Source organism: Xenopus laevis, chromosome 6L (genome assembly GCF_017654675.1).
Source record: "Xenopus laevis strain J_2021 chromosome 6L, Xenopus_laevis_v10.1, whole genome shotgun sequence".
Classification (NCBI taxonomy): domain Eukaryota; kingdom Metazoa; phylum Chordata; class Amphibia; order Anura; family Pipidae; genus Xenopus; species Xenopus laevis.
In genome coordinates, this window is record NC_054381.1 from 146,884,564 (window position 1) to 146,911,532 (window position 26,969).

Below are 26,969 nucleotides of genomic sequence, written 5' to 3' on the forward strand. Positions count from 1 at the left end.
TTGGGGAAGGTTTCCACACCCATGTCACATTGTCCTGGCTGAGAAGCGGTTGAACATGTTCTCTGGTTTGGTTTGTTCACGTTTGATTGACAGCGAGTTTACTGATAACGCAGACAGGTTCCAGATCAGTGCAAATATCAGCGCTGCAGTGTGAAAGTCAAGTGAACTGAAACAGAGCCAGTGGGAGAGGCACTCATTCAAGAGCAGTTACAGTGTATGGCAGAAAGGGCCCTTGGCCTTCAACATCTCAACATCAAAGGAAGTGGAAATGACAATGACATATTAGATTGTGTGCTTGTTTTTATAATGTTCAGTATTTTAATCAAGGATGTCCAACGTGGGTAGTTGGGAGGGTTATGGCCTATGGCACATGTAGCTTAATCTCCACCAACATAGTGACTACTTAACCTGTCATTTATCTACAATTGTACCCGGCTAAAATCAAGTTAGGGATTTTCTTTTGATTTATTTTTTGTGCCCCTGAGGAAGATTGGTATGGTCGAAACTCGTTGGGCTAATGATGCTATTTACTTTGGTATATTTTTTTGATGTAATAAATACTTTTGTATTTCTTCAACTTAAATGTTCAATCCCTCACTTGATTTAGTGCATGTTAAAGGAGAAGGAAAGGTTAAAACTAAGTTAGCCTTATCAGAAAGGCCCATCTAAATATAATAGTAAACCCCAAAAGTAGTGCTGCTCTGAGTCCCCTGTCAAAAGAAACACTGCATTTCTTTCCTTCTATTGTGTACACATGGGCTTCTGTATCAGACTTCCTGCCTTCAGCTTAAACCTCATTGCCCTGGGCAAGAGCATGCTCAGTTTGCTCCTCTTCCCCCGCCCCCCTCCCTTCTCTACTGTAATCTGAGCCCAGAGCAGGGAGAGACTCAGGCAGGAAGTGATGTCACACCACGTTAATGCTGCAGCTCCTATCCTAAACAAACAGAGAGTTTCTAGAGCTTTTTACTCAGGTATGGTAAAACATTCTAGAGAATAAATATAGCATTCTAGCTTGCACTATTGCAGCTAATCTATTGGCAATAAAATGCCTCTGTAGCTTTCCTTCTCCTTTAATTATGGAGACCCGCATGGGGAGCCTCCTTTGTATTCGCACCTAAAAATTATTATCCTGGATGTGCGCCTCCTAACCTTATGTCTTCAAAGTTTGGACAGAAAACATATCTCCCAACTGTCCAATTTTTCTCGAGACAGTCCCGTTTTTGACAGCTCAACCTGTAATCCCGGATTGTTACTGAAATGTCCTGACTTTCTCTTTGATCTCCTGCACTGAACAACCAGAAAAAGATACAAAGTTTCTAAAAGTTAATTGTTTTTTGGCAGAGAGCCCAGAATATGTGGAGGCAGCACATTTGTTGCTATTTAAGATAAGCAATGATACAATAGTAACTATTTAAGATAAGCATGTCTCTTGGGAGAACTGAGACTACCAGTTTAAAGGGCAAAACTGTAATAACACATAAAACCTGACCCTAAAAACCCCAGATATGTGTTCAAACTTTTCATAGCCTGACACATTTTGTAAAATGAATGTGGTATTTAGGAGGTGTGGCCATAAAATGGTCATGGTCAAAAAAACTTTCTTTTTTTCAAATCTTTTTGTCCCTCTTTCTATTTTCATAATGTTGGGAGGTATGCTGAAAATAGTGTGCATTTCTGGGCCAGACTATGCCCAAATCATGGACAGGCAGTCTAAATTTCCTTTCTCTTTCTTAGCCTGACTTAGAAAACCAGCCAGAACACTGTGCCTTAAGTGGCTCTAATGATTAAATACATCCATTATTCTTAAGAGTCTACTTAGAATTTACAGACTCATCATGTCAAGCTTCCTCTGGGCATCCAACGCAAAACTGCTGTGAAAATCCCAGCTGTGAATTTAACAATTGTACATGAGTAAAAGTATAATACAGCGTGAAGCTGCCAATGCAATATGACCTGTACTCGGAATTCCATCATTTGTACTAGTGCAAATACTCCGGGAAATATGCATGGTGCCATGTTGAATTTACACAAGCCATTTTTTAGAACTAAAAACTGCATGAATGACCAACAAAAAGTGATGAAGCATTAACACATTGCTTACGTACAATTGTTTATTCTGAAACATTATTTCATCCAGGTTTAGGGGTTTCTAAAGGAGGGAAAGGAAACAAGACAGTGGATTTCTTAGGTGCTCAGGCTGTTGAGCTTAAAACTCAGAATGTGTCCCTCGTTTCCTTAACAACATGAAAAGGATTCTATAGAAGCGAGAAGATTAAGACTTTGAGTGGCAACTATATGAAAGACGATATTGGGAATAAACTGAGCTGCCAAAGAGGCCTTGTCTGCTATATACAGCTGGGGAAGTCTGCAAGAAAGATATCCAGGATACCATTAGTCAAAATAAAATTTTTACTGGCACTAAAAAGGATCTATTCTGCTTTTGGTGCATGTATGGCAGACTAACGATCCCATGTACCATAGATATAGCATTAGTTTCATGATGTCAGTGTATGGTGCATCTGCAGGTTAGGAAGAGTTTTTTTTTCACATGTGTCAATGCGTCTGGGACTTTTTTGTGTATCATTGTTATATATCATGATGTATCCATATTTTATATTAATGGCAATGATATCAACCATCATTTCATGACCATACAAACCCTAATTACACTCAAGTCATGTCTGAGTCATTTCTTTCCACGGATCTAGTTAAATACCAGATATCTTTTTAGCTAGAGGTGCACGCCTGCAGAATACATTTAGTTGGTAATGGCTAAGGTAAGTGAAGTACTAGCTCCGTGTACAGCCAGTAGCAGTGGTGGAACTACTAGGGTGTGCCAGGTGCAATTGCACCCAGACCTGCACCCCTTCGGGACCTGTTGGAGCCTTCATCCATAGTGAAGTTATGTCTAAAGGGGGAGACAGGGGCCCACCAGCACTAGTTACATTATTAGCAAGTAGACGGCAATTTACAAAAAAAGAAATCTCAACAGGACATACCTTACCATGCCCTGATCTACCCAGGTCCCATTGCACCTTACCATGTCCTAATTTACCCAGGTCCCATTGCACCCAACCACTCCCATAATCAGCCCACTCTTTGCCTATTACCCTTGTCATTGCATCTGTCATTTTCCACTGAGCTCCTGACAGAACTCACACTTTTCCCCCTTTGATGGTGGCTCTAAAAACAGAGAAAATACAAATTCCTTCTCAAATTTCTTTAATCTATAACCAGAATTGTTATATAATGTGTTATATAGTCAATAAAGTCAATAGACACTACAAATGCTATATGCCTTGACAAACTGCCATTTTTCTATGAGCTTTTACTAAAAAAACGTCTGATTCTGAGACTCCCTGGAGAGCACAACCCCCTGCCCTAAAACAAGTCCTGGTAACCGCCAATAATTTCAAAGCAAATTCTGGAGAAAGGGAGTTATCATGCCCTAAAATTAAAGGTAATCCATCCCCAGTCAAGTTTCAAAGAAGAACATTCTTTAATCAGCAAATGGACTAATCAGGAAAGAAGAGCGGAAGGCATGGGATGATAACAGAGAAAGCAAAATCAAAGTGAGGAACAAATATTGAAACAGATGAGGCATACATAAACACCCTTTCAATTACTTTACATCAACATTACACTAAGAGGAGGAAATTTTCACTTTTTTTTTTTACATAGCAACATCTGTTGCCTATGGATGCGAAAAGCTTAACATTTGGTAGAGACGGGCATGCTAATTTTCTGTTTTTAATTTGGTTAAAAAAATTAGCATTTTTAAAAAACAGAATGCAGAGAACATGTCTGTAAAAGCTTTCAGCAGGCAGATTGCTCAGATTACTTTGTGTTTAACTTCAGAAAATGTTCTTGGTCTGCGGAGCGGCAGATCTGAACGAGATAATCTTTCTGCCTGCGAAGGCTTTTTGTCTTCCATATCTTTTCATTTTCTGTATTCCAACCCCCCCCCTCTTTTGCTTTCTGGCTGGCTTTGGCAGACTGTGTAGTCTAGGATCAGCTGTTTTATTTCGAGCAGGATTAGTTCAAACAGAGATAGCGAACACATCTGTTTTATTTCTGAAAACACTGCATAGGAAAAGTGTCTGATCCATTCGATCGCAATATAAACTTTGCTATTAATACTGAGGCGCAGACCAAAAGGGAAAGGGGGCTGGAGGCCGAGCTCGGGGAATGCCTTGGGCCTAGGCCATCATCATGTCTGTTTACATTTGTGCTTGTACACGGTTAACCTTGACCTGTTTAACTGCCACACAGTTTTTTAGTGAATGTGTATTCTAGTTTGAAGCATGTTTTCCTTTTACAATAAGTCCTTTTCTTTTTTGTTATACCACCACTGAAAGACCTCTTTATGTATCGTCTACATCTGGCTGTTATCAGCAAGCAGTCATGTAGGCTCTGGTATTTTCCCTGTTTCTCTCACATCATGCCACCCACGTACAGGTCAAGTTCTAAATTACCTCCTACCCCTGTGAAAAAACGCAGGATGTCTGAAACACAGTCCTCTCTGCATCTACTTATCCTACGCTCGCCTTGTTTACCTCCAGACTGAAATATTAAACACAAACTTCGAATGGGTAAAGGTTGTGCTATCGATTTTTTTTTTTTTCTCAAAAGAACATCTGAAAGTCTCGACTTTCTTTAATCTCGTTTTTGTTGGGTTGGGGACAGGACTAGTTTATTTACCTTCCTGCACAACTGAGATCAATAAGTCCATGTTAACATGGAGGAGCGTTCCACATGGATCACTTTCGCCAGAACAGAAACTCTCGGAGCCCCTATCACTGATCATTGTTACAGATCTTTAATGGGGAGGAAATTGTTTCAGTAAGAGGCTTGGGATTGTTGCTATTGACATTTTAGTGGCATCACACTGAGCTTCCAAATGCTTTAAACAATTTAGGGAGATTTTACAAGGATCTGAAACACAGATGTTTCGTGTCTAATTCCATGGCTTGTCCCACAGAGTGCAATGATATAAATGCTTGAGGGTCTTGTTCTAAGATTTATATTTACACTACTGCTATAGTCTTATAAACTTACAGGTATGACATTCACATTTCTCATCTTTAAAGGTTACTGTACCTACAACGTCATGGTGTATGTAGAACGCCCATAGAATCGAATGGATGAAAAAAAATTGTCGTGCAATTTGTCGCCTGCCAAAAAATGTTTGTCATTAGTGATGGACGAATTTATTCGCCAGGCGTGAATTTGCGATTCGCCATCAGCGAATAAATTCGCGAAACGCCTGCGAAAATTCGCCCGAAAAAATTTGCGTAAAAAAAAAAAAAACAGGCGCTGGCATCAAAAACGGGCGCCGGCCTCAAAAACGAGACGCCGGTGCCGTTTCGCGAATTTTTCGCCATTTCGTGAATTTCGCAAATTTTTTGCCGAAGCGAAACGGCGCAAATTCGCCCATCACTATTTGTCATCCATAGACTTCAATGCATTTTGGTGAATTTTCGACTGTTTAGTGACATTTTGGTGAAGCGACATGGGTCAGATTCGTCCGTCACTATAGACTACTTTTTAATAAAAAAAATCTATTTTTGTTTTCTCTGTAATAATAAAGCAGTACCTTGTACATGATCCAGACTAAGATGTAATTAAAGGCAATGCAATCCTATAGGATTTATTTAACAATTACATGAATTTTAAGTATACATAATGTGGAGATCAAAATTGCAAAACCAGCATTCTGGATAATAGGTCCCATACCACTACTCTACTCATGTAACCAACATAAACTTAATTGAGTAAATAAAGGCATCATGTCCAACCTCACCATAAGCAGGCGGTGCAAGGATTTTCCAGTATATCTTATTAATTAACCACAGGCTCACTAGGCACAGCACCAATATGGTCCCCATTCAAAAAGATTACATTTAGCATCACAGTTGAAGAAAACATCTTCAAGAACTGCACTTTGGATGGACGTTGACATTTAGATGAAAGCCAGATGATCCGAGAGTGCTCCATGCCTGATAATGGATTGCTTACTTTAACTCAGTTGGAAGAAACTCTGCTTCTGCAGCTGCGCCTGAACTAAAATTCCCATCATTTTCGGCAAGTGTTCCTAACGGTTTCAAGGCTATGGATTCCTTGCTTCTTCTGATGGATGTGCAGTCCTTTAGATTCACTGGGTTTATTTTGTTGTCATATGATTCATATTCATGTTTCAGTCTGCACAAGTTCCAAATGCAACCATGCGCCTTTGTCCAAACAAATTGGTAATTATCCATACAGAGTATGTATTTAATATGCTCAGGTTTTTTAGAAATTAAAACCTTAAAAGTTACACAGTAGCCAATTGGTTCTTCTAGAATGCTCTATATTTACTCTTGAGGTGAAATAGGTCTGTCTACTTTGTGTACATACCTATGCCTTTTAGGGAGGAGTGACATACAGTATGTTGCCGCGTTTCACCGCAAATAAACACCCACCGATAATAAAGTATAGTTAAAATAAAAAAAAATGATCCATGGTTTGAAAAGTACAAAGCTGCGTTTTGGCACTGATAAAATGCCCATATGTAGTTACAAAAAATTATTTACAAAAAAATGTATCATGGAAAACCATCCATTGACTTCAATGTGTCTACCACTGTTTCACAAATGTTCGGGTCAGTTTCCCGCTTTGTCTAGCAGTGGTTGCTGGGAGCTGAACTGCGTCAACAACTTTAAGCATGCAAGTTGAATAGCAATGTTTTACATGGGCACAACGACCAGGCCTTAAGGCGAGTTCCTTGTTTTCACCCACTTCAATGCAGCACATTTTATTTGGCAAATCTTTACGGATGAAAAGCACCATGAGAATCACAATCCGCTTTTCTAAAATCCATTATTAAAAAATAAAAAGTGTTTTGTTTTTTTTCTTAACGTAAGTCTGACAACACTTTTTCAGGAATTTTCACCTCAAAAGTTCTAGGGAATATTATGAGGAGATTTTAGGATTAAGCAGGGTGTGTACACTGGATACCATCTGGCTGGGCTTTTCAGCACATAGCATAGAGTGTTTCAGTGGCAGCTGGGTCTCAGTTTATTGGTTAACCCTAGGTGTTCTGGGGAGGTAGAGAGTGCATAGCATAGCAATACCATGCCTTAAATTCTCTGCAATGCCTGTGCACATTTATCGGTTGCCTAAATGTTATGTATGCTTTTTTTTATTGTAGATTCTATAAAGTAGGGTCTTACCTTCAACCTCAGTTGCAAAGACCTCCTCCTTCTTCTTCCTGGTTTCAATCAGTTATAGATATTCTGGGGCATTTAGTTTGTCTCCCATTTATTCTTCATGCAGCTTTGCCAAGATGGCAGGGCGATGAGGACACTAAAATAGTCGGTGAAAGAAATAGCTTCTGTTTTCTTGCAAACACATTTTTAGATTTCTGTTAATCTCTTTAAAACATTTTAGAGCTTTCATCTCTTTTCCCAAACCCTTCCGACCTGCGGGTTAGTCAATAAATGACATTAGAAAGTGAAAGAAAACTCATATCGGCCTTAAAGAGCGTCAACAGGAATGTAGAAACTATTTCTTTCAGAGCCATGCCTCCAGCCAATATGCATCTATATGAATAGTCAACTACATTTACCACTTACTGCTTCCGGCAGCAGGAAAAAAAGTCTTTACAGCAGAAAAAAAGGTTAAACAGTAGGACTTTGCTTTATAGAAGATACAAAACAAACACAACATAGAGGTAAGTTGCAAAGACCTAAGTGATAAGGTATCGGGGTACCTAACTAGCGATGGGCGAATTTATTCGCCAGGCGCAAATTCGCGGCAAATTTGCGCGATTCGCTGCCGGCGAATAAATTCGCGAAACGGCAGCGAATTTTTGTCGGCGTCAAAAAAAATTGTCACTGGCGTCCAAAAAAACGCCCGTCGGTGTCAAAAACGGGCGTCTGTGTTACGCAGTTTTGCTAATTTTTCACCGCTTCGCGAATTTCTGCGAAACGGCGCAAATTTGCCCATTACTATACCTAACCAAAATCAGGGGGTACTTATACTTTCACAAATCCCCCTCATGATGTAGAAATTAATTTTAAAGGAGCATTGATGACACAATAGAAGAAATAATGAAAAATTACACCATTTCCAGTCATGAAAACACCTTCAATCTACTTGCCTGAAAATTAAGGAGGGACAACATTTGAATGCATTTCCACTTCCCTTTCCCAGTCAAAGGAATACAAAAAAAAGCAGGACGTTTAATCATAGAGGAGTAAAAATCTGGAAGAAAGAGGAAAAAAAAAAAGCCTGCCTGATTGATTGTTTTTAATCAGACTTAATTACGGAAGGTTTTACAAATCCCTTAAAATAACTGAAAGCACAACATATTGAAGCAATTTTTATTATGTTTTGCCGAGCCAACTAGCTCCCTTTTAAATCAGTCTTGAGACGGAACAGCCGTGTGGTCTTCTGAAAAATGACAGGGATCACAAGGAGCATGCATGTTACAGCTATCCATTCACGAGAGAAAAGAACATTTCCATGAAGTTTTTTTTTTCAACGTGTCTCTGAGATTTGCAATAAAATGTCAGAGCAGTAAAACAAGTGGATGGATAAATCAAATACCATTTTGTTCTATGGGGTGGTTAGAGCTCGATAACAGCTCTAACACCCCACAGGACCATTAATCCCTGATGCAAATTAATGGAGAGGTTAATAATTTAGATAAGAATTTGCTTAATCCGACAGTCTCATTTTTTCTAGCGGTCATAAATCAGCTCTGGCTTAAGTCACATGTGTTAGAATGTCTAGAATACTAAAACATATTTCCATTTATTAAATCCATTTGCAAGTATATAATTTAGTAGCCTATCCCTCATAAGAGCCAGCCAGTTGATGTTTGCTATAGAAAATAATTGTCATCTGCTTAAATGTACTCATCAGTCCCTTCCTGCATTTTATCCATCACCTGTATTCTGAACTCCTCTTTATCCTCTGTTTTTAATATTTTAAATGACGATTATACATTATAATTGTCTTCCCTTATTTTTTCTGTTAAAGGAGAAGGAAAGTCATCATGCACTTGGGTGTGCCAAATGTTAGGCAACCTCAAGTGATTGTATTGACTGCTCCTATCAGCAGAAAACTGCAGCGGCCTGGGGTTATTTCAGTGAGCACATGGAGCGATCCTCTTCCGGCTTCTTCTTTCTTCAAATTTCCCGGGGCAGACGCATGCGCAGTAGAACAAAATAGCCGACTTTTTAGTTAAAGTTCGACATTCCGCTCTACTGTGCATGCGCAGCTGTGCAAAGAAAACACGAAGATGGAAGAGGATCGCTCTGTGGTGCTCAATGGAATAACCCCAGGCTGCTGCAGTTTTCTGCTGATAGGAGCACCCACCCAGGTAAGTAAATACAATCACTTGGGGGTGCCTAACATTTGGCAACCCCAAGTGCAAGACGACTTTCCTTCTCCTTTAAAGTTATTGGGGCATGGCTTCTTGAATGCAGAAAATATTGACACTGCATTTTAATTGATTCCACTACTGCATTCATTTTTGAGGATTCTCAACTTTTAGTTCTTGTTGGGTAGTTAATGGCATCAAAGAACATTAGTCTATTGCAGGGATCCCCAACCTTTAGAACCCATGAGCAACATTCAGAAGTAAAAGGAGTTGGGGAGCAACACTAACATGAATAATGTTATTGGGGTGCCAAATAAGTGCTGTGATTGGCCATTTTGCAGCCCCTATGTGGATTGTCAATCTACATTGAGGCTGTGTTTGGTAGTACACATGGATTTTATACAACCAGAACTTGCCTCCAAGCCAGGAATTAAAAATAAGCACCTGCTTTGAGGCCACTGGGAGCAACATCCAAGGGGTTGTAGAGCAACATGTTACTCACAAGGTACTGGTTGGGGATCACTGGTCTAGTGGAACAAGAAAGTTAAATCTCCATGTATAAATGCAAATATAAAGGGAATGATTAGTCTGTGCACACAGAAACATATGCCCTCAAAATGCTCTCTCTCTCTATTTAAGGAATAAAAATCCTACTTATACCATAAACAAGAAAAGAAACGTTATATAAAGAGAGACTCTCACTGGTGATCACGGTATCATTTAAATGACTGCTCCAATTATTTAACTACAACTCATCCCTGCTGTTCTCTCCCCTCATACCAACCACATTCCTATTTTTAAACCTATATTTAAATATGCTTCAGTAAAGTTGTACTATATGCATCTGTTCGGCCATGCTCTTGTTTGCATTTTATAGTCATGCATATTAAACAAGAAAATTTCAACACTGTGATGCCAGATTTGATAGCTGACAGCTTGACAATCCTGGCACAGCGATTATTTTTGTGCTTAAAACTGAAAAAGACTATCTGGCACGCTTTCCGGCTCAGTACTATAACCACTGCTTATCCCTGGCAAGAACAAAAATTATCCTTGCAAAGTAAGGCATCTTTTTTTTCCTATTTTTTTTTTTTTTTGTTAAGGACAACTGGCAGTGTAATAAAGAAAAAATCCCTAAACTGTAGGTTTCATTGCGGTGATACTGAATGTGTTCAATATTTTTTCTTCTGCAAATAACTCATTTGCTATAAGTCCCAGACTGATCCCAGGTGCAAATTGTTAGAGACACCAGGGAGGTTATTTATCAAAGTCCGATTTTTATCTCAACATTTTCTGCGGCAAACTCCACTCAAATCCGCTCGTTTTTTTTTACCCTCATATGTTATTACATTTTCTTTCTTCATTTTATCAGATTTTCACTCGAAAATTCTGAATTCTTATGTTTTTGGCCCGAAAAACAAAAACTTTTTGCAAGAAACCGAGCACACATCAAAAAATCATTGGGACGTATCCCATTGACTTATATGCAACCTCAACAGGTCTGAGATGCCGGATCTTCAGATTCCATCCTCAAGGTTTAATATTCTGAAGAATTTGTGATTTTTTTTTCACGAAAAATACAGATATTATACTAAAAAAACAACACATTTTTCGGGTTTTTGGCATTCAGAGTCTAGTAAATAATCCTCCAGGTGTAATTTCATGGTTTACCTATTCCAATAAATTAATTCCAACACATGCAAACATTCTTTATGTATGCATACATACTGTACATTGTTCAGATTGAATGGAAGCCATATTAATTTGCTTCTGCCTGCAGGAAGCAGCCCCCCCCCTTAGGCCCACAGTGTCATTCAACACCTTCATTGCCGTATTCCTTTGTGAAGTGATGGATTATGGGACTTCAAGTCCCTCTGCTTTTGTGAAGAATCTGTGCACAGGCCACTATAGAAAGCATAGAGACTTTTGTTTCTTTTGAAGTAATGTATTGTGGGACTTGATAAGGGAGGAGTTGTGTGACATGGTGATCATATGGTGAGTGGGGAAATGGTCCCTGCTCAGGCATACCTTTATGATTTCCTTAAAATCTGTGGAATCAGGTACATCGGAGTAAAAACAAAACAAAAAAAAAACATTTATGCACCTTCTTCATAAGCCCAACTAAACGAGCTTATGTCCAAAAGAGGTATAGTTTCCCTTTACAAAAGTCTGGTGGCATAATAAAAGGTGCATCTTTTACTAGTCTATTAACCCATAACAGTGAGTAGCAGTCACTTGCTACCAATTTGAAAGAATTTAATCAGTCCAATGTTTATTTTCAGTTACTGGACCTGAACATTGTTCCTTTTATTGCCTTACCCTTATTTCTAGTTGTAGTAGAACCATGTGCCTTAGACTTAGTAAAAGGAATATAAGTTACAGCTGGCAAATGCCTTGAGTATATAAATTCATCATCCTTTATCCAATCCAAATCCTTTTACAATATTTGAATGCATATACATTTGTTTAAAGGAAAACTATACCCCCAAAATGAACACTTAAGCAACAGATAGTTCATATCATATTAAGTGACATATTAAAGGATCTTACCAAACTGGAATATATATTTAAGTAAATATTGCGCTTTTACATCTCTTGCCTTGAGCCACCATTTCGTCATGGTCTCTGTGCTGTCTCAGAGATCACCTGACCAGAAATACTTCAACTGAAACAGGAAGAAGTGTAGAAGCAAAAGACACAACTCTGTCTGTTAATTGGCTCATGTGACCTAACATGTATGGTTTGTTGGTATGTTTGTGAGTACAGTGAATCCTAGTTTTCCTTTAAGTAATTAACGTTCCAGACTGACCAATCATGCAGGTGTGCCCATAGTATGACTACACCAGAAAATAACATGGTCTAGTGTAATCTAAACACCGGCTACAACTTGGGTGTGTTTGGGGGAAAGTCAGAAAGTGTGTAATTAAGGGACATTTAAGGATGATGACTAAGCTGTACCATGTACAGGTATGGGATCTGTTATCCAGAATGCTCGGGACCTGGGGTTTTCCTGATAATGGATCTTTCCGTAATTTGGATCTTCAAACTTGAAGTCTACTAGAAAATAATGTAAACATTAAATAAACCCAATAGGCTGGTTTTGCATCCAATAAGGATTAATTATATCTTAGTTGGGATCAAGTACAAGTTACTGTTTTATTATTACAGAGAAAAAGGAAATCATTTAAAAAAAATGTGGATTATTTGGTTAAAATGGAGTCTATGGAAGACGGGATTTCCATAATTCGGAGATTTCTGGATAATGGGTTTCCGGATAACGGATCCCATACCTGTATAACAATTGTAGAGGTTTCTCTAACAGTGATTTTATTTAGCAGGTTCCTAATATATCCAATGTTATTCCAGACTGTTCAAAGGAAGTGTCTTGTTCCTAGGAAGTGGCCATTGTGCAGGAATATAAATGACCATGGCTTGGAATGAACCAGGGTAGCACTGAGATGAGAAGAGGATGCATACACCTCATCCCAAAAATATTCACAGAGGTTTTCTAGATTTCCTACAGAAAATGAAAAGCTTAGAGCTAAATCTAAATATTGTGGGGTGCCAAACCTGGAAAGCAAAACAGTTTTGAAACATTTATCAGTCTATAGACCAGTAAACCCCACCCAGTGGCCCACGAGCAACCGGTTGCTCATCAACCCCTTGGATGTTGCTCCCAGTGGCCTGAATTTTTGAATTCCAGGCTTGGAGGCAAGTTTTGGTTGCATAAAAACTAGGGATGCACCGAATCTAATATTTTGAATTCAGTCAAATCCCTAAATCCTTAGCAAAAGATTAGACCAAATACCGAACCAAACCTAATTTGCATATGCAAATTAGGGGTGGGAAGACGGAAATATTTTTTAGTTCCTTGTTTTGTGACAAAAAGTTACGCAATTTCCCTCCCCGCCCCTAATTGCATATGGAAATTAGGATTTGTTTCAGCCAGGTAGAAGAATTGGTCGAATCCAAATCCTGCTGAAAAAGGCAGAATCCTGACCAAATCCTGAAACAAATCCTGGATTTGGTGCCCCCCTAATAAAAACCAGGTGTAAGTAGAGCCTCTTGTAGGCTGCCAGTCCACATAAAGGCTATCAAATAACCAACAGAAGCCCTTATTTTCATACTAGTGTTGCTCCCCAACTTTTTTACATGTGAATGTGGCTCATGAGTATAAAAATTTGGGGACCCCTGCTATAGACATTCAGGGTATAAAATACTTCAGAGCTTTTTATTAAAAATTCTGGATAAAATAACCTTTTTGATTAGTTACCTTAGGTAACTAATCCACCTACAACACAGGTTTTTACTAGGTAACTTACCTAGTAAAAACCTGTGTTGTAGGTGGCAATGTAGTCCTGATAACTGTCCATCATGGGCTGATTGATTAATTAATTATGAGAAAAGCAGGATGAGAGACAGCATCACCAAAATACAACTTTGGCTTTTATACATTATAGAATTTTTACATCTGTTTGCCATGTGCAATGGGGTGATTTGTGTAAGCCAAAGCTATAAGACATTGTGAGCAGATGGCAGAGTTAATATATTACCAGATAAAGTTGCTTGTTAACAAGTCCTCACTAATTGTAAGGCAAATATCTATGTAAAATGAACTTAAATACCCATTAATCAATGAATAGAATTAGCAGGGCATTTCACATAAAGCAAAGTATACATGGAATGCAAAATTCTATCCCTACAACTATAACAGCATCACAAAATATCCTCATGTTATTTCTAAATATAGAAATATAGTTACGCTTTTTATTATTTCATTAATTCAATTAACAACTAAATTGTAGAAGAAGAAGGGGGGGAAAAAAAAAACGGTATTAGGGATGGAGTAACCACAAGCTTTATCTGGACTCATTCTTTTAGATGATCCACATACAAGCCGTTTTATGAAAGTGTTGAATTGAGTGTTTACACGAATTTAATTGAAAGGGTTTAGCGTGAGGCACTTTACAACTTTTGAAACATTTTTATGATTGAAAGAGGCAAAATGTAGGTGGCCTCTGGTCTCATAGGCTATACAAATGTAAATGGGGCAATTAGCCATTTTTGGCTATATAATCAGGCCAAAGAGTTTTGTTTTACAATTTTTATCCAAGGGAAATCATAAGGAATTGACTTAAAACCTTCCATCTTAAAAGGTATATATTTACAATAACACACTGGAGTTTTTTTTATGTCCTAGTGTATGACATTTACTTTAATAGGAATTCTCTTTTCAGTGATTGATAGCACTACAGATCCCAACATTCCTCAAAACCCAAAGGCTAACCATTACTCATCCATTTAATGACCTCCATGCTAAATAAACTGAACTATAGAAACCAAGGGCAGTTTGAGCTTACCCAAATAGATATAAATATATTGATACCTTGTGACCTCGGCCAGGTTATTTAATCTTCTTGTGTATCAAGCATAAAAACCTAGAGCAAGAGTTGTGCACAGAGTTGCCAAGCAGGTCAGTGACTGCAGAGCTCACAATCTAGGATGGAGCAATATCCCTGGGGTTTTCCGGATAATGGATCTTTCTATAATTTTGATCTCCATATTTTGTCTTCTAGAAAATCATTTAAACATTATATAGATCCAACTGGTTGGTTTTGCTTCCAGTAAGGAAGCATCTTAGTTTGGATAAAGTACAAGGTACTGTTGTATTATTACAGAGAAAAATAATTTTTAAAAATTTAGATAAAATGAAGTCTATGGGAGATTGCCTTCCTGTAATTCGGATCTTCCAAGATAATGGGTTTCCAGATAACAGATCCTATATCTATATACTGAAAATAATATATTTATCCTAGATTATACTCTGGGAAAATACTAGATAATAATTGCATTTTGAGAATGTAGCCTATGCTCCGAGATTTCCAGGAATTACTGCTCTTAAAAACAAATCTCCTTTTATACTTAAAGAACCCAATATTTTATGACCATACATATGTTAGGTGTAGGTCTCGGGACTATAATATAATTATGTAAATCATTTTTCTTCTTCCGCTGTTGCATCTCAAGAGCTCCTTCATTTCCTAAGTGATCCTAAAGTATATATTTGGTCTAGGACAGGTTTGTGAAGAGCAGAGATAATCGTTATAACCCTGAAATAATTGGAATTGGCAGGCAACAAAGTCAAAAACACGGTGTATATTTTTTTTTAAATGTACATTTTTAAGGATATTCAACATATTAGATGAGGAATGTTTGTATGGGGAAGGGATCGGCTATCCAGAATATGAACCTAATGTTTTCAGGATAAGCAGGAGGGTGCCTAAAATGTATTAAAAATAAGTACTGTATACAGGCAAGTATTTAAGCAATTCATTTTAGGAAGGGCAGTGTCGATTTTTGGAGCATTCTGAATAAGGGCTGTTGAATATTATACTACACCAGTAAAGAATTGGAGAGCTGTGACTAGACTGTTACATTATCATTTAAATGACACAAGTACCTGTATATTAAAGTTATGAGGTCCCTGCCATAAGATCATAAGATTGGAACAATGTAACCTAACTAAAAAAAAGGGCATATGCATATTACAACCGTGAATAATGGACTATAGATTTGATTTATGTTATCATCATGAACCTCTTAATTTAAAATCGTTCTGTATACTTTTGTAGCATAAGGTATGATTCTGTGTATAGAGATGTAAGATGCTTGAATTCCAAAATTACAAATAAGCCCTTAACCTGGAAAACCCCAGGTCCCAAGCATTCCAGGTTATAGATCACATTCCTGTACTTTATTTTATTGACTTCAGCTGAACGTATTCAGATTTCATAAATATGGGCATTCTGGGCAGACTCATGATCACTCTCAAGACCCACCCGTGCCCATCCTTACCTACTTTATCGGAAGCCCTGCCCCTTTTTTTAAAATGGAACCCTTTACGGGGTTGCAGGAATTAAACTTGATAGCCTTTGGTCTTTTTTAAACCCAACTTAACTATAACTATGAGTAAGCAGTGGACACAAGCATTACAGCATGATTTTGGGTTACTTATCGCCATTGCAGAACTATTTGCAATACTTTGAAAAAAAAAAGAAAAAGAATCAATCATTCATGCTGCCTGACCATGTGGTGCGTCAAGGAAAATAGATGTCAACCATGTCACATTGACTGCTTTTGACAGGAAGTCCAGTTGCATGATTGCCAGGATGTAGACTTCTCCAGTCAAGCAGAAAAAGAAACAATAATATAAAGTAAGCACTTTCCCAGCACTGCACTATTATAGTCAACATTATAGAATGTTTCTGGGCACAAAAAAAATGGATCTACTGTATGAAGTTGGATGTAAAACACAAATATTATTCTAGTTCTAGCAACCCATCAGATTTGTTTTTGTTTTATTAAGCAGATTAATAAATTCTGCTAGGCGATAAAAGTGTCCATATCCTCAAGAGGGCTTCAACAGCTTTAGTCTGGCCAAGGTGCCTTCTACATGACATTTTTATGTTCTCCCCATGAATGTGTGTTGTGTGGCTATGATATGGAAATAGACTTTAAGCTCCAATGGGGCAGCTAGGGACTGTCCAAGTCCTCAAGAGGTCTTCAACAATGTTGTCTTTAGCTTTAGTCTGACCAAAGTACCATCTGCATTTTGTTTGTATGTTCTCACCTTGAGTGTGTGTGTTGTGTGGCTTTGATATGGAAATATACTGTGAGGGCAATCCAGGGAATGATGAGCAACCTTTGTACAGAAAGTATACTTGAATACGAAATATACTGACATATACCTCTAGCAGGTGTCTAGGGAATGGTTTAGCACCACCACATTCAGGTGTGCAAAGGTAGCAAAGACTTGTTGCAACCTGAGTAAAGGGCCACATAATATAGTTACATAGTTAAATCGTGTTCAAAACAGACAAAGTCCATCAAGTTCAACCCCTTCAAATAAAAACCCAGCATCCATACACACACCCCTCCCTACTTTCACACAAATTCTATATACCCATACCTATACTAACTATAGAGTTTAGTATCACAATAGTAATAGCATCAGTATAAAACACAATTTGTTTAGCATTGGAAAATGTAATATTCTATTTTCTCATCAGACCAAAATCAGTCCTATAAATATGGAATTCAGCTGAAGCCTATTTGGCAGAGAGTGGCTCTATTTGCAATATATATTTCAAGTGCAGAGTCTTTGATGACTCACAGTAAATGAATGCTTATCAAGAAAATCAGCATGTGCTTCCTTTGTTTACTGTAGAAGAAAACGAAGGGGCTTCAAGCAGAGAAACGGGCCAGACAGCAGAGAAAAAAATGAAACCGCATGTGCATTACACAATGTCAGTTGTTGCTAAAAGCCACTAACCTGCACGTCATATGTTCCATTTAGCAGAACAGGTCTCGGAGAGTTGATGTCCTGCAAAACCCCTGAAAGCACAGAACGATTCATCTTCTGGAAATCTTTGGATTGACTAAATTGTACCATATTGTGAAGTGCCAGGATTTTGGTGTCAAGTTCAACATCTTGCCTGGTTCGGTTGTGCAGGCCGAGATGGTATTTACGGAAGTGTTTAATAAGGTCTGTGGGGTCATTTCCATAGTATCCATACCCACAAATGTTGCATTTAAAATCCTGAAGCTCTGGGGATAAAGGTGCTGAATCAGAATTGTCATTGACCAGCAGAACAGCTTGAGATTTGTTCAGCCCTGCAATCCCATCTGAAGGCACATGTAGGTTATCTGAGGCCACCGAAGCTGGACTTGAGCTTTGACAGTCTATTTTGACACATTGCATTGTGAAGTCAGTAGCCCTTGGTGACATATCATTTTCCTCTTTGGCCTCCAAACTGTCCACAGACATAGCTGAGGCCAGTTCTTGGGTGTCATCGGCTTCTGATTTTATTGGGGACTTAAGAGGATCACAAGCAGATCTAGTATCTGCTGTAACTAATGCTAACATGTTTCTGTCCGTCAGCTCCATTGGAGAAAAAGAAACATTTCTTCCCTTAAGGTGGCTGTAGTTCACTACAGCTTTTTCACTTAATGCCAAGCTTTCAGAGTCCTTGTTGATGCTGGAAGAAGGCTCTTGATCGTGAAAGCTATGGTCATCACTGTTGTGTTCCACCGAGTCACTTTGTTCACTATTTTCTTGCATCGGATCTGTGGAAATGTCCTTGCTCCTAATAACTTCTTCTCTCTCAGATGCAGCAGACTCTGTTATCTGTGCTTCACCTTCACTCGCAACGTTTCTCAGAGGGGGGTTCTTTTTCCGGACCATATCTGAGGCAAAACACAAAGATCGTTAATTGCAATGTTTCAAGTAGGTGCGTTACTGTATATAGTTACATAGTTAAATTGGGTTGAATAAGATAAAAGTCCATCAAATTCAACCCCTCCAAATGAAACCCAGCACCCATACATATACACACTGACCCCTCCATATATTCACATAAATTATATATACCCATATCTATAATAACTATAGGCTTTTAGTTTCACAATAACCTTGGATATTACGCTTGTCCAAGAAATCGTTCAAGCCCCTCTTAAAAGCATTACCAGAATCAGCATCACAACATCACCCGGCAGTGCATTCCACAACCTCACTGTCCTGACTGTGAAGAACCACCTACGTTACTATGGCATTCTAGAAAATGTGACATTAACTGTGATGAGAGAGAGATGGAATGTGCCCTGGGACCAGTATCAGTATCATAAAAGGTCCCTTAGATATTTGGCCAACAGGCTTAGCCAAATCACTTTTAGATTTGGCCAGCAATACGCTAGTCCAAATTAGGAGGATACAATAACCCCCTTGGACAACAATAAACAACAACCTGCCATGTGAGCATCACATCAACATGCCAATAAGATGTTCACACAATAGAATTATAAAACCTGTCCAAGGCAAGACATTGGTCATGCAAACTGGCTCAAGGGTCTCATACATGGCTAAGTAAGCAACCAACTCAATATGAACAGACTGAATAAGCAACTTTTTAGGCTTATAGGGAGAACTGAATGCTAAAGTAATACAGAGTAGTGGGGCTATCCTGGTCCCTCTGCAGCCTGAGGCAACTTGCTGCTGCTGCTCCCCCCGTGCTCAACTTTTTGGCAACCAGAGGGAGTCCCAGTAGGTACATGATACGAGTGTAGAGAGCACAATTGCATTCTGTGCTACAAGAGTCCAGTTTCTGGTTTGAAAACCAGAAATTCAGCACTAAAAGTTACCAGTAACTAAAAGTTACCAGGAGCGGCATTTTTTTACCACCCCTGGTAACCAGTGGGGTGCTGCTGCCTGACGAGTTTCTCAACTTGTGTCATTGGCGCAGCACCCTTGACATGCTATCAGATTCCCACCTAGTGTTCAAAAGAATCTAATTTATCTGTAGAGTTCAAGAGGAGCATCATGCCAATGCATTATAATTCTTATTCATTTCTGTTGATTGTGCAGTGGCAAAGTAATGGTAAATGGTATGTGACTGTGCTAAAAATTGTGGATTTATAGATAATACAGATATTTCTATCCCCGATGTGTTGCAGAGTACCAACAAGTGGATCTTGGGCATGTATAAACTTTATTGAAAATATCTAGGTATGAGCGAATCTGTCCCATTTCGCATTGGTGAAAAATTCACGAGACTCCGAAAAAATTAGCAAAATGGTAAAAAAATTTGGAAATGCATTCAAGTCAATGGGCGTCAAAATAATTTTGATGTGCGACAATTTTTACGCAAGAAGCAATTATTATTCATGCAACTCTTTTGTCCAAATGCATTAAAGTCAATGGGTGTCCGAATAATTTTGATGTGCAACAATTTTAAGGCACAACGATTTTTTGGACTGGCAACAATTTGGACGCGAGCGACAATTATTATACGCGTGACTCTTTTGTCCAAATGCATTAGTCAATGGGTAGGGTTTTTTTTTTTTATATATAGAGTAGGGTTTTTAACCCAGTTTATCATCACTTTAAGGGACAACTTGAAATATGGTCTCCAAAATGCTCCTTTGGATCGTTATCACCATGCAGGGGTTCATGTATCACCCCTGCAAGCTCTTATTGAACTACATACCCTATCATACCCCATATGGAAAGTGCATTGTGCAAAACTGTGCTAGAAATGGCTCCAAGTCCAACCCAACAAATGTATTCCTTCCTAGATTGCATTTATATACAGAAATGTGGAGTTAAGCAAACACGCTGTGCCAATGTCTGCAGCCCCAATGTATCCCTTATGTTACCCACTGAAAAAAAGAGTAATGAAGCCGGATGGCTTTGAGCTCTATTCATTTCAACACATTTCTGAAAAATTTTCCCAATGTTTTTGAAATGTCAAATTTCAAACCCCAGCAATCCCTGTGGGGAGTTGTAGTTCAACAATAGTTATAGGGCCACAGGTTAAACATCGGTTGTTTAACAGTGGCTACAGCATGTAATTAAGTTCCCCAGTTAGAGACATGCTGTATAAAGATGCAAAAGCAAAGAGGCTTTCTATTATCGGGTCTTTATTCCTTCCCTGAAATGCCAATAGGAAGCAGAGATTGATCCATATCAAGACAATCTCGTGATTAGTTCATAACCTATCCAGAAACAAGATGGCTCTGCCATTGCTGTGCGGGTGATAGATAAATCAATGGTACAACGTACGTAGTACGAGATAGGAATGTAACACTCTTGTTTAATTAGCATTCTGCACAAAATGTTCCACGCTGCTAATGAATTCCCTTATCTAACATTCATTTTATGAGCAAAGTGAAATACATGCACTGCTTCGGATACTGCCTGACAATAAAACATAAAGGAATTATATCTGCATGTTGAAGGCTCCATTTTAGTGCCAAGCTTTAAGAGGACACTGTGTCTACAAATTAATTGATTGTACAGATTTTTCCAGACCAGCAGTTCGAGTTGTTGCTGATTATTCAACATGTTTGCAGAGGATGGAAATTCTCTTAGAGGGCCACCCCTGGATGGACAACCTTGTCATCTGCCAACGTAAGCCTTTACCTGTATACAGGTGTGCCACAAGTTTGGTTCAACAGTGCCAATGGGAAAGCTTCAAGTGCACTCTTTCTCCTTTGGGGGACATGATGGTGGTTTGTCCCATTTGGCACAGTATTTTTGTGTTCATAGCTAAACACATTGCCCATTAGTGATGTGACAAGTTGGGCGGATTCAGGTTGAAATTTGGCCAACCATTATGGGTTGGGGTGGGGTGTACACTTCTCTACTGCTCCCAAAAATGACCAATCCCTGAACTAGAGGCACACACAGAAGTAGCATACAGAGCAAGAATGTGTGGGTATGGGTTGGGTGCGGGTCCTACAATGGCAACATTTTGCAGGTTGAGTTTTTTCTTGCCCCTCAGATCACGATTGTCCATGTCCCATCTCCATAACCAACAGTCAGTGGCTGCAACTTTTTTTTAAAAAAAAGATGTTACTTACCCCTATTTCAGAGAAACTGCAACATTCCCAAAGTTCCACTGTCCTTGATAGATCAGATAAAGAAATCCCATATATATGAGCGAAGAACCAGGGGTGATAGCTCTGTGTGTCTAACAGCTGCTACTCCTTTCACTTTTGATTTGGGAAGATCTGCTTTCCTCCAATCAGAATGGAGAATTGTCTTAACAACTGTTTTATCTCCTTCCTAACTCTCCTGTGCAGGACTGGCTGGCTGAGGATTCTGGGATTTGTATTACAATGGCTAGCATGGACATCCTGGAGATTAGTATTACATAAAGTAATCCTACACACTGCTTAGAAGTACAGATATGGGATCAGACTTTTTTAATTAAATAATCAGATTTTAATAAATACCCCCTCTTAGGGGCACATTGGATTGTCAACGTTTTTTTTTTTTTTGAGTGAATTTAGCTGTTTTCAATCGAATTCAAATCGTTTGATCAATTGTAGAAATCATTCAAATCAAATGATTCGAACGATTTAATCGATCGACAAAACGATTTAAAAAAAACAAACTTTGACTTCTAAAAACTTAGCCAAATACTGCCTATAGGTTCTAGGAGGTTCGCATAGGCTAACATAGCAATTCGGCAGGTTTTACGGTGGAAGTCGAAGTTTTTTTAAAGAGACAGTAGAATGGTCGAATATTCAAAGTTTTTTCAATTCAAATCTAATTTTGACCTATTCGATTGTCAAAGTACCCAAAAATTACTTTGAAATTCAAAGTTTTTGAATTAGAAAATTCACTTCGAATTCACTTTGACCCTTAGTAAATGGGCCCCTAAGTGTATAAAAATCCTAATTACTGAAAGATCAGTTATCCCGCAAACCCCAGGTCCCAAGCATTCTGACTAACCGGTCCCATACCTGAACAACAAACAACTGGCAGCAGTCGTCTAGCAGTTATGGTTCCTTTCATATTCAACATCCTGAATGTTTCTAATTCATTTCTGATTGGCTATGCAGGATGTCTACCTGGCTGGTGTTAAATGGCTTAGGAGGAGTATATAATATATAGTTATCATAAAATAATGGTACATTTAAAGGAGAAGGAAAGGTTAAATTAAGTAAGCTTTGTCAAAAAGGTCTATATAAATACACCAGTAAACCATCAAAGTAATGTTGCTCTGAGTCCTCTGTCAAAACAAAACACCACATTTCTTTCCTTCTATTGTGTACTCATGGGCTTCTGCATCAGACTTCCTGTTTTCAGCATAAACCTCCAGGGCAGGGCTTGAGCATGCTCAGTTTGCTCCTCTCTCCCTCCCTCCCTCCACCCATCCCTGCTGTAATCTAAAAGCTATAAGTGAGCATGGAGAGACTTGGCAGGAAGTGATGTCACACCAAGCTAATATGGCAGCTGCTATCCTAAACAAACAAAGTTATAGAGCTGTTTACTCAGGTATGGTAAAACATTCTGAAGAATAAATATAGTCTTATAGCTTGCACTATGGTGGCTAATCTATTGGCAAAAAAACTACCTTGGTAGCTTTCCTTCTCCTTTAAGGTGGTTAAAAGGGCACATTAAATGCAGCCAAAAATCCCTATTCCTTTGCATTCTTACTAGCAGCTCTGTGCAAGCACTAACTGCTCATATCAGCGAGTGCCACCCCATGCCCCTCTCATTAGGGAATCTTTCCGCCGAGAATGACTGCTCACTGTGGCAACAGAGAGATATTTACTTGCTATGTGAGCGTTAAAGCTCCAGCTTGGAGTAAAACCAGCAGAGTTAATTATCTGACAAAGCTCTGGTCTGGAGTTAAACACATTAGAATGCAGACAGGGATCCAACGTATCACTTTGTGTCTCGGGCTGGAGGCCTCCTGAATCCTTAACATGTGCAGTGTCATTATTTCCTTTACTAATAGGTTCCAATCGACTTGCCTGGGTGTCTTGCGCTCTGCTCCTCGTCACTATATTACTGTGATGTGATAAGACGTTTGCAAGCCATTTAACATAAAGGGGAAGTAAATATCGGTATCTACTAAATCAGCATCATTCATTGTATTCAAAAGGTGTTCTAATTATAAATTATTGCTACTAATGGTCCATGGTTTTATTTGTACGTTACATCCCCTGGAGACAGATAATGACCTCTTTATAAACTTTACAGAGGATGAGGAGTAAATGAAGGGTTTATCTGCACTGGGTAATATACTGTAACTAACTGCTTTCTGTAAGGCAAAGTTTATTGTCTCTGTAGACTATGGTTACCAACTCACCGCTTTCAGGCTCGGATTTGTGGAAAGGCCACCTAAGCCCGGGCCTAGGGTGGCAGGATTTGAGGGGGGCGGCATGATGTCCAACCAAACCCACATTGGTTCAAAAACTCTGGGGATGTGCTGGAGATACAATAATCTTTTAAATTTCCCGTCTGCCAATCCCCATTACTCCTGCCCCCCTGGAGGGGACAGGGACGACGAACGGTAGTGGGCCTATGGGCGCCCACTATGTAAATCAAGCCTTGACTGCTTTTAAATTTGACAGGTTATTAAAGTTTGAACAATTTCTGTGGTTTTTATGTGTTATTACAGTTTTGCTAATGAAGGTGAATTGCCCCTTAAGCTGCAAGTCACAGTTTCCCCAAGAGACCCGCTTATCTTAATTTGTGTTGCCACAAAAATGGGCGTGGTCAAAAAAAATGTTGCCTCATGGAGAGCGGCAATTCTTTTAGTCACGCTTTTTCTGTTGGGAGGTATGTTACTATTCTATCTAGCATCTGTGGTACTATTGCACCTACTCTAGGGATTGTAACGCTAATCTGGGCTATCCAGACCACAGATAGTAAATGTGTCCAACTATTGGTATGAGCATGGGTTACATTGGACTCACACATCAGGATCAGGGCTTTCCCTAAGTGGAAGTCTCCCAAACAGGTGTAGTGTAACTATAACACACAGGCTACTGTATATAAAAGATTTTGGAGGCCAGGTTGGTTCTTGATGCAAACAAAAGATGGATTTATTGTACAAAGACAATGAGCCATGAGGCAATAGCAGGTGATAATCACAGAGGACAGATCACATAATACAGCAGATGATTGTAACTCCCGTGAGTCTCAGTAGTCAAGTGTACATCAATTCCCAGAAGACAAATATACCTCTGTGGGGATTGGGATCACCAGTGAAGTAGTTAGGGAGACAAAGTCTAAAGCCTAACACCCTGTCCGATGAGTCCCTGCACTAAAGGCGAACGAAGAAGCCTTTGGGAAGCTACTCCCTGTTACCAATCCTCGATGGAGCGACAACTCCTCGTGCTGCTAAATGCTCTCTGTCTTACTCTCCTAGAGAGTCTATTACAAAACTGCCCTAGGATAGCCATTCCTCCTTCACGGGGTTACCTGATCCCCGACTTAGTCTGCAAAGGTACAGGTCCCTTTGGGGCAGTGGCTTTACTGGGGCCTTGGTGATCCCAGGCTCAATGGGAACACCAAGCTGCAAAGACACCAGGAGCCAAAGAGGAAGAGGCCACTCCTTTCCAACACTATATAGGAGTGTGAAGGGAAGTGGTCATTACACCTTTGGCCAATAACGAGTGGAAAGTTACAGGGGCTTATACCCAATAACAAAGTAGTACAGAAGGAAGGTAGAGATTTAACTCTATAGGTGCATAGCAATCCTATAGGTCCCTACAGGGTATTATTCTATCTAGCCTCTATGGTACTAATGCACCTACGCTAGGGGTGCTATTTTATCTAGCCTTTATGGTATAAATGCACCTACTCTAGGGGTGCTATTCTATTTTGCCTCTATATTACTATTGCACCTACTTTAGGGGTACTATTATATCTTGCCTCAAAGGTACTATTGCACCTACTCTAGGGGTACTATTCTATCTATCCTCTATAATACTATTCTATCAAGGGAAGTAGTCAAAATGTACTCGCACAGCCTGGCCTTAACAGGAAACAATACCCAGGTGCACAGCAATGGAGGAATTGGCCACCTTACTTTCCATTAGATGCAAGAAAATCACTGGCAAACAGGTAATGCTGGAAGGATGAAACATTTCTTAAAATTCATTGCAGCATGCAATGTTTCGGTGGTAACCCCCATTATCAAGCTTGTGGCTCAGGAAGGGGGGCAGGGTTGGGGCTTTGTGGCAGCAGCAGGGAGCTCTGAGGAGGTAGCTATTGTGGGCTTCAGGCCACCCAGTGTGACAAAGGTGCAAGACTGGTACCTCCCCCCCGGTACCAGTTGTGGCAACATTTTTCTCCCTGCCCATCTAATTGTGCTCTAGCATGACGTCACTCCCAGTTTTGCAGGTCCCAGGTTGGAATGTTATTTAATTATCGGTGGGTCAGTTATCGGGTGCAGTAGAGGTCTGCCGAAATGGACCCACCCAGGAATCCACTCTATGGTACTAAGAAATCTGTGGTGTATTGTACTATTGAACTTACTTTAGGGATACTATTACAGCACGTTACTATTACCTCTCTAGTTGAACTACACTCCAGACAAGCTGAAATCCCATGTAACGTTGTGGTGGAACACAAGGAGATCTCCAGCACATAATAAATCACACTGTCTCCTCTGATAAAAATACGTGTAAAGGGTCGTAACATCCCGGAGATCCCACTCAAGGACTGTTGGCGGAATGATGAATGAAGGATCATTTATTAAGCAGTGCAGAAAAACAGGTGCTGATCACTATGTGTCGCTACCCATAATGCACCGCTCTCGCACATTTCCAGTGTAATAGTGAACATTTTGTAAGCGGGTGGCATGGGTGCAATTAGATATTGTTGGATTGAATTCAGGGCCCAAAAGTGGGTCTCCATGTTATTTAGAGGGCCAGGGATGGCATTACAAATTTATCAGCAATGAACCTGTCTGTAAATATGTAAAACCCTAAAAATCCCTCCCTACCCTGACCGTGTCCACTGCCAATGACCCCTTATAAAGAAGAGGCCGGTCTCTACCCTGCCCATTTCTCCACCCATTAGGGTTGCCACCTGTCCAGATTTGACCTGGACAGTCTGGTTTTCGGGAGGGCTGTCCGGGTCAAAAGTGTCCTAATTTGGAAAACCGGCAAGATTCCCTAAGATTTACTGGCCAATTGATTGATTGGCCAATTGTCAACCACCACATTATAACTGAGCCCACTGATCCACCCACATGACATCACTGCCCCACCCACATCATCACTCCCCTGCCCCTGTGAT

General features: G+C 39.5%; 1 protein-coding gene across 5 annotated transcripts in view; it reads right to left on the bottom strand.

The window, feature by feature from the left end:
* Window positions 1-26,969, bottom strand: part of trps1.L (transcriptional repressor GATA binding 1 L homeolog) — a 179,406-nt gene that overhangs the window by 107,795 nt on the left and 44,642 nt on the right. For all 5 annotated transcript variants that reach the window (XM_018268219.2, XM_018268217.2, XM_018268216.2 and 2 more), the window contains one exon: window positions 17,700-18,613. In XM_018268219.2, coding sequence (XP_018123708.1) covers window positions 17,700-18,611 — 912 coding nt within the window. In that variant the 5' untranslated portion in view covers window positions 18,612-18,613. The remainder of the gene's footprint in view (window positions 1-17,699; window positions 18,614-26,969) is intronic.